The 8528-nt window shown below is 50.3% G+C and overlaps 1 protein-coding gene across 1 annotated transcript; it reads right to left on the reverse strand.

Annotated features, from left to right (window-relative positions):
• Nucleotides 1-597: 597 nt before the first annotated feature.
• On the reverse strand, nucleotides 598-7171 carry LOC128352878 (uncharacterized). Its single transcript, XM_053313421.1, has 7 exons — nucleotides 7127-7171; nucleotides 4471-4494; nucleotides 2731-3195; nucleotides 2424-2549; nucleotides 2203-2244; nucleotides 1888-2118; nucleotides 598-923 (listed from the first exon to the last, which is right to left on the reverse strand). The coding sequence occupies exons 3-7, from the start codon at nucleotides 3146-3148 to the stop codon at nucleotides 736-738; spliced, it is 1005 nt and encodes a 334-aa protein (XP_053169396.1). The 5' UTR covers nucleotides 3149-3195; nucleotides 4471-4494; nucleotides 7127-7171; the 3' UTR covers nucleotides 598-735.
• Nucleotides 7172-8528: the final 1357 nt, after the last annotated feature.

The raw sequence follows: 8528 nt of genomic DNA on the forward strand, positions 1-8528 counted from the left end.
GGCCAAATCAGTCACTCAGCTTGACTCTTTGCCTGGATCCAAGCCTCCAGCCGCTGCTTTGGCTCTTGGTGGAAAATAAGGGGGTGGAGAATAATGTTTGGCCTCCTTCCCATTTGGAACACTTGGCCTCGTTTCCATTATTCCTGCCTCCCAGCAGCCCTGAGTGGTTCACCTAACCCAGTGTTGCACCACTTGGGCCTTCCAGCTGTTGTTGGGTTACGGCTCCCATAGTCCCCAGTCACACTAGCCAAAAGTCAGGGTTGATGGGAACTGTAGTCAAACAGCAGCTGGAGGGCTAGTGTTGTGCAGCCCTGCCCTAAATCAAGCTTCCCCTTCTGCATCACCACTCCATCCTCTTCCACAAGAGGCAGATCCCTCTTCAGGGCCAAAATCAGGCCTCCTAGCCATACATATTGGGGCAGACAAGCTCTGTATAAGCCTCCTGGCAAGGAGCAGTCTATCTTGAGCTACCTCTTGAACTTCTCAGAACATCTCTTGGTCCCAAGTGGACTGGCCATAGAGCCTTTTCTGTGGCTGGGTTTGACCCAAAGACATTTTTACCCAACTCTGCCCAAAGAATATTCAAAGTAAGATAACTTTATTTTCTTTAAAATCAACTTTTTAATTTTTAAGCAGTAAATATGCATGTTCTATGGCTGTTTTATCTCTACATCCTGTCCTATTAAGACAAATGTTTAATATTTTTAAAATAAATATGCAGCATTTTATTGCTACCTATGTATGAAGCACTGTCTGGTTTTTGTCTTCCTCTTTTTCCTCCTCAACATCCAGCTCCCTTGGAGGAACCAGGATCCCCATAGTGGCTTCCACCCTTGCCAGTCTGCTCCGCAGTCTCCTGAGCTGTCCCCTCAGTGCCTTGAGGTTTTGCAAACATTCCTGGCAGCTGCGGAGGTCTCTTTGGCCTTGAAGGAAAGAAAACAAACAGGGTCAAGGGGCCTGTCCTCCACAATACCAGTCCCTGCACTGACTTCTAGTCCCTTTCCATGCCCAGCACAGACTTCTCATCTCTACCTTGAAAACCCTCCATGGCTATGCCCCATCTTGTCCCTCTGCACTGATCCTCCCCCCTCCCCCAACTTGCACCCCGTCAGGTTGGTTTTTGCTCCTCCAGCTTCTGTCTTCAGCCACCTGGAGGTCTCCTGCTCTCTAGAACTACTCTTTTTCTTCTCCCTCACTGACCCTTGGGTCTGGAACATGCCACTCATGTTGGCTCACGTCGCTCTCCTATCCTTCCAATGCAACCCACCTCCTCTGTGCAGCTTTTGGCTTAATGCCTCAGCAGAGGCAGCTCCATCAGCTTGAACTGAATGCCCCTTATGCTTTCCTCCTCTTCCTCACTTCTCTCTCCAAAGCCAAACTTTAGACTGTATGCTCCTGGTGGCCGGGAACATTTGACCATGTACATTGACGATGCTATAAGGAGGATTGTGATAAGCACAATTGTATGTCATCCTCCTTGGTTTCTTGTTTCAGCCCAGCTTGAACTCAAAAGGGCTGATATTAGCATTCATATTATTAGCATTCATGAATTTAGTATTCACATTCTGCTCTTCCTGAAGCAGCTCAGGGAGGTATACATGGTTATTTTTTTCCTCCTAACAACCCTAAAAGTTAAGTTAGACTGCGGGACAAGTGACTGGCCCAAAGTCACCCAGCGAGGTTCATGACTGGATGAGAATTCCAACCCGCGTCTCCCTGGTCCTACGGAGATGCAGCTGAAATACATACACATCGTTCCCCCGCTTGTCCCACCTCAACTTCCCTCTCCTTCCTCTATTGCTTGTCCATCTCTGTTTTTAGACTATAAATGTTTTAGACTGTAAAACAACGAGGATGGAAAAGGGGTGCTGCCTCTGTGAAACTTACGGTCATTCAACTGATGGAGCTGCAAATCCATCAAACTCTGCAGAGTTTCTTTTACATTGCTGAGGTCCAGCTCTAGAGGAGGTGGGGAAGGAGGAGGAGGGGGAGAGGGATGCAGGAGGAAAGAAGAGGTAGAGGTGGAGGGTGGGATGGAGCCAACTTCCAGCGAGGCAGAAGATAATGATGAACCGGACCCAGGGGGGCGGAGACACGCAGCAGGGCCTTCAGGAACATCTGCAAGAGAGAAGAAGCAACAGGTGGTCAGCCGCAAACGCTGGCATACTACCACACCCGCCATCACTTGCCCTCACTGCTCACCATGAGAAGCTGTCTGAATTACAGGCATCAGAGCTTGGTCACCTGAAAGACAGAAAACGAAGGAACACTTCAGCAAGCACTGACAACCCACCCACAGGCCTCCCCTCCGAAACTTAGATGCAGACTCAAATCAAACATTTCAACATTCAGGAGAAGGAAACAGAGAGCAAAAGAGCCATTTTTAGCCCAGCAGCAACTTCAGGGGTGTGCTGCAAACGTACCTTCCTTTCCCCACCGCTGCAGCCGAACTTCACTGCGGATGAGCCTTGTATGTGCGTGTCCAATTTGCAGGTTGATGGCCCGGAGAGAACGAGGGAACTGCTGGGAAATGTGGCGAACCCTCATTTCTGCAACAAAGAGAGCAAAAAGGAACAAGTGTTGTATGCTCTGACCAGGCTGAGTGCTGGTGTCTTGCAAAAAGGGGCAGTGCTAGTGCTTGGTCCATCATCTGGGCTGAGTATCAAAACTCCAGCTGAACTTTGTGCTGGGTGTCTATGCAAAAGGGTTCTGAGGTGCCACAATACTTACGCCGCTGGACATAGTCATTCTGTAATCCTGTGAGGATTTCTACTTCTTGCTCAAGATCATTGTCAGCAATGGAAGGCTCTGGTAAGGGCTCTGACACAAAAGCTGCTTCCTTTGGAGTGCCAGTGGGGATGGAAGGACCTGGCACTGAGGTTTCCTCATTGACCTCTTCCCCCTGAATGTCATTGGTGATGTGAGGTCCTAGAAGGGATCCTGGCATCGAGGTTTCCTCTTTGAGAGCTTCCTCAAGAATATCAGTGCAAATGAGAGGTCCTGAAAGGGATCCTGGCACTGAGGTTGCCTCGTTGAGCTCTTCTCCCAGAATACCATTGTTGATGTGAGGTACTGGAAGGGGTCCTGGCACCAAGGTAGTCTCATTGGGCTCTTCCCTCAGAGGGTCCGCCAGAACATGGTGCAACATGGGTCCCCCAGGACACGGGGCAACATGGGCTGGATTTCTGGGATGACCTGAAAGAGAGGAAATAAAGCAGGAATCCGGAAATGAGGATGGCCCATTGCCCTGATAGAAATTGCCTCCCCTTTCTGCCTAGGTTAACCAGCTGGGGTGCAGCCTGCGATTGTGGGTGAGGTGGTCCACCCAAGGAAACAAGCAAGGGATGAAGAGGAATACATTGCATAGCACTGGCAAGACAGCCCTCAGCAACTACGCTTCAGAAGGGAGTGCAATGGCCAGGCTCTATCTGCTGAACATACCAATGCAGCTGCCTTCTACCAAGTCATACCCCTGGCTCACTTTGCCCTACTCTGGCTGACAGCCGCTCTTGGGCAGAAGCCTTTCCCTGGCTAGCTAAGATCCTTTAAAAGAAGATGAAGAAGACTCAACCCAAGACCTTGTGCATGCAAAGCACTTGTTCCACTACTGGACTATGGGCCCTCTTTCCTCATACCTGTGAGGAAAGAGGCTTCTCCTTTGAGCAGAGTGGGAGCTGATGGTTCACATGGACTAAACAATGCATTTGCTCTCTGGCTGAAGCAACAACCCCCAGTTACAGCCTTTTGACCTATGTGCGGGGGTAGGGGTGGGGCTTGAAAATCTGCCTGGATGCCATAAGCAGGAAGCATAGCTATGATCTGAGGAACGCAGGCCCAGCTCTGAGGGGCAGAAAACTGGGATCAGAGAAAGAAAGATTCTCTTTGGACTGATCTCAGAGCTCATTGGCCAGGAAATGTTGCCCTTGTTTGCAGGTGATCCTCCATTTTCCTCTTGACCCATGTAATTGTCAAAAAAAGAGATGCTTTGGAAACAAGACACCAGCATTCTTTAGCTTCCCCTTTTCCAAGGCAGGGGGAACAAGGCCCAGAGGATGTCTTGGGGCTGGGTGTGGGCAAAAGGTTCTTGCAGGGCTTTTCCAGAAGTGCACCACCTCCAAGGGAGAATGACCAAACCTGCCTGCCTGCTGCCACAGCCCTTTCCCCATCTTCTCCCCGCCTGTATGTTCTCCAGACTATGGGAAACACCTATATCGGGCAGCAGCAATATAGGAAGATGCTGAAAGGCATCATCTCATACTGCATGGGAGATGGCAATGGTAAACCCCTCCTGTATTCTACCAAAGGCAACCACAGGACTCTGTGGTCACCAGGAGTTGACACCGACTCGATGGCACACTTTTACCTGGGTTTGGGCTATGTCTGAACAACCCCCTCCACACCCATCCCTTCAGATGCCCACACCAGAGCCAAAAGCATTAAGAGGAGTCAAGAGGGAAAAAAGCAACTCACTTTGGTTCTGCCTCTGGGTGAGACCTATGGGAACATGAAAGAAGAAAAGGTTAGGCATGTTCTTGGAAATAACATGGGGGTTTTGGGGGGCAGCTTTTGAAGTCAGCTTCAACTGGTGGGCAGGATTCCACCCCCCCCCCAAACAAAACCCCAAGTGGGCCCACAGGGGCCAGCCAGTAGCTCCTGGGTGCTACAGTTTCACAGGTCTAGGACCTGTAAGCTTAAGAAATACAGTGGAAATCAGCCCAGCAAGTGACCTTTGAGGGCCACCTGCATTTCAAGGAGAAGCTGTGTGGTGTGAATACTGGTGGTGGACTTGTGACCACTGAAGTTCACATAGGGAGCGCAATGGCATGTAAAACAATGGAAGGACATCTTTAAAAACCAAGTCCAGGCAGCCATTAAATTTTGCTTCCCCATCATGCCGGAGACTTACCTACAGTTCACCCATGACCAGCAGCCACCCATCCTGACAGCTAAGATGATAAGCTGATGATAAACTGACAGCCAAAGACAGCCAACTTATCAAAGATGCTGCAGCTTATCTAGAATGCTGCCAAGTGAGCCTCCTGCAGAATCCTCGCAGGTCTCCAAGGGAAACCATGACAGCAGAATTCTGTGGCTGATTGATACTGCGCAATGCCTTGTAATGGAAGTGTGCATAGTTGCGTGAGAGTGCAGTTGTGCAAAACACAAGAATTGCACAAATGCAGTTGCATGGCAGGCGGCCATTAATTCCAATGGCCATTCATCGCACAACTGCATTTGCACAATTGTTGCATTTTGTGCTTATGCAACTGCACACACATTCCATTACAAGGCAGGTGGAATATTGCACAGTATTTCAGCCACTGTAATTATAGACAACTCATCACACATGGTAACTTTTGGCTCTGGGTGTGAATGCTTTAAAGATACAGCTAGACAGCAAAACAGTGCTCAGATGGGTATCACGGTGTGGCTAAAGATACACATCGGCATAACTGATGACCATGGAAGGCTTTGTACACACCTCTCTTTCTTTCTGGATCAGGGCCATCGACTTTTATGGGTTGTGCCATTCCTCACCCTCATTCATAGTGAAATGTAAATGTCCATGAGTTACTGTGAGCAATGACATGACTTTTAAAAGGTAGGCAGCACAATCCTGTGCATGCTTATTTAGAAGTATGTCCAGAGTTGTAAAGAGTCCCCCAGTGGCCCGGGGACAAAGTTCTTTTGGGGGGTCCCCGTGCCAGCACCAAAGCCACACCCCCTGTTTTCCAGCCCTGCCACTGCACTTCCCCCTCTAAGTTTATATGTGGCTGTGGTGGCGGGTGGGCGGGCTTCTCAGTGCTCTGGCTTCTCTCCCCATTAGCGCTGTGTGGGTTGAACTGTGATGCAGGGGGAGGGGGCTGCTTTCGTGCCCATTTGTCGGCATCTGCTTGGCCCCCGCCGGGGGCTGACCCCTGTGCATTTCGGCCAAAGCAGACCCCTGGGTGGGGGCATGCTCCTCCCATGGATTGGTGGGGAGTGCTTCTCTTCTTCCATCACTATCCCTACAGATGTGCCTTGCTCTGGGCTCTTCCTAGTTCTCAGCGCTGCCGCTCAATTATGGAAGGAAAAGGGGGGAATGTAACACGCACACCCATTTTAGCTGTCCTGACTAACCACCCCATACCAAGCAGCTGAGTGTCTGTTCTGTCGTCCTTTCGTATTTCCCTCCCAGCCCCACTTGCTGCAGGTAAGAAATGCCTGGCTTGGCTATTCCAGGACAGCTCAGCCTGGCTGGGAAAGCAAAGCAAGTATCGCTGTCTCTCTCCCAGGCAGCCAGAGATGCCCAGAGAGCAGGAGCTGCGTTTACACACACGGCAGGCTGCTGGTGTCCTGGGGAAGGAGAGCCAGCCGGGGGAGGCGAGGTGAGTGGCAGGGTGCATGGTGAGGGACACTTACCGAGGCAGTGTCCAGATGGCACGGCATACAACACTCTCCCTACTCAATGGGGAGGCCCGTGTGCCGGCCACGGAGGGGGAAGGGGAGCCTGCTGCCACCACTACCAACAACATCAAGGGGAAATAGGAAATGGCAGTGTAGGGATGCACGGGAGCAGGGTGGTGGGGCCCTTGTGGGCCCCTTGACTCTCCGGGCCCAGGGACATTTGCACCCCCTCATCCAATGGACGCTATGCTCATAAGTATGTCCCACTGTGCTCAGTGGGGTTTATTCCCGGAAAAGTGAACTTGGATTCCAGATTCAGGCATTTATGAGCCCCTGGTGGCGCAGTGGTAAAACTGCCGCCCTGTAACCAGAAGGTTACAAGTTCGATCCTGACCAGGGGCTCAAGGTTGACTCAGCCTTCCATCCTTCCGAGGTCGGTAAAATGAGTACCCAGAATGTTGGGGGCAATATGCTAAATCATTGTAAACCGCTTAGAGAGCTCCGGCTATAGAGCGGTATATAAATGTAAGTGCTATTGCTATTGCTATTGCTATTTAATTGTAATGTAGTACGTTAATTGTAATTTGTCATCTCTTTGTACAGTTTGTTGTATATATACATTTCTCTGGAATTGTAAAATAAGAGTTGCAAAAAATCCTGATTGGATATGGGGAAAGGGAGGTGGAAGCTATTTAAAATCCCTCTACCAACTTTCGACTAGAAACAGTGACTCACTCACATGCTGCGTTCCAACCAATTTCACCTCCGAATATGGTGGGACCTGAAAGAGGGCCTCCTCACAGGATAGCAATGGTAGAGCGGACTGGTGCCGAGTAAGGTGGCCCTTTGCCTTCAAGAGGCAAAGTAGGTCACAGGAGGCTCAGGATGAGACTGGATTGCAGGTTAGGGCTGGAGCCAGAGTTGGAGGCAGGAGAGGCCAGAGGAAGCTGCAGGCTGGAAATCAGAGCTCAAAGCAGGAGATGGGGCTCGGAGGCTGAAGCAAGGGCCGAGACGGAAAGCAGAAGCAGAGGGCTGGAGCAAAAACCTGGAGCTGGGTCTGCAATGAACTCCCAGTTCCGAGCTGTTGCATAGGTGAAAACGAGGCTGAGGCTGAAGCATGAATATCGTGGCGGCAACCCAACCCTTCCTAATTCTAGCTCAGTCCTAATCTAGGGCATGCACCAGAGCTTGTTTCCTCCTTCCAAGTAGGCCCACTGGAAAGGAACCCCTGGGCAACCAGGCGACCCCTTCACTGCTATTTCTGGAGTGCTATTCTAATTTGTTGTCATAACTGTTCCTGGAGCCCTAGGCATGATGGAGGAGAGTCCAGAGCTGGAGCAGGGGTCTAGATTTGACTGCTGGGTCACCCAAGACCCCACACTCCTCAGAAAGAATGTCTGCAAAAGGGCCAAGCTCCAGCTTGGTAGTAACCATAGGATCCTCAGTGCTGAAAAGGAGAAGACCACGTCATGGTCCAAGAGCAAGTATGGCTGGATCCTGACAGTAAGTACTCTGGGCTCAAATGAGGACTGATAACTTTGGAAGGGAATCGTATTGTCTGAGCAGCACAGAAGGCAGCTAGTTATTTCAAAACCAATAAGGGATAAGAGTCAGTACTCCATGGGGGGGTGTGAGCTATGTATTAAAGATATGCATCAAGCATGCTTTCCCTCCTACCACTGCTTGTTTCTTAATCTTCCTTTCTCACATATCTATTAGGCATGTGCAAACAGGTTCGATGTCGAATAGGTTCAACATCGAACCTGTTCAGTTCAAGAATCAGATATCAAACCGGACCCTCCCCCCCCCGATTCAGTTTGCTACCGGACCCCCTGGCCATTTTGGGTGGGGTGGGGTTCGTGACTACAAAAATAACCATGACCCAGCCACGTAAAGGCCCATTTCGCATGGGCAACAGAGGACAGGCCGGAAACAGGCTGAAGACCGCCCGAACCGGGTGATTTGTACATAAATGGAGGCTGACATGGGGGAGGGGAAACTTCTGGAGACACCCCCCACCCCATGGCTGAATCTAAGCCCCTGGACTGGCTGGCAGTAAGTAAAATCTAATTTTTTAAAGTTTTTTAAAAATTTAATCTCACGAACCCTCGCAAACTGAACCAAACCAGGGAGGGTGTTCG

Source organism: Hemicordylus capensis, chromosome 4, assembly GCF_027244095.1.
Source record: "Hemicordylus capensis ecotype Gifberg chromosome 4, rHemCap1.1.pri, whole genome shotgun sequence".
Lineage (NCBI taxonomy): Eukaryota > Metazoa > Chordata > Lepidosauria > Squamata > Cordylidae > Hemicordylus > Hemicordylus capensis.

Coding starts and splice junctions, on each gene's coding strand:
- LOC128352878 (XM_053313421.1), bottom strand. CDS start 3,148: ATGTTGCACCATGTTCTGGCGGACCCTCTGAGGGAAGAGCCCAATGAG. Junction 2,550..2,730: donor GAATGACTATGTCCAGCGGC/GTAAGTATTGTG, acceptor TCTTTGTTGCAG/AAATGAGGGTTCGCCACATT. Junction 924..1,887: donor GCTCCATCAGTTGAATGACC/GTAAGTTTCACA, acceptor CTTTCCTTCAAG/GCCAAAGAGACCTCCGCAGC.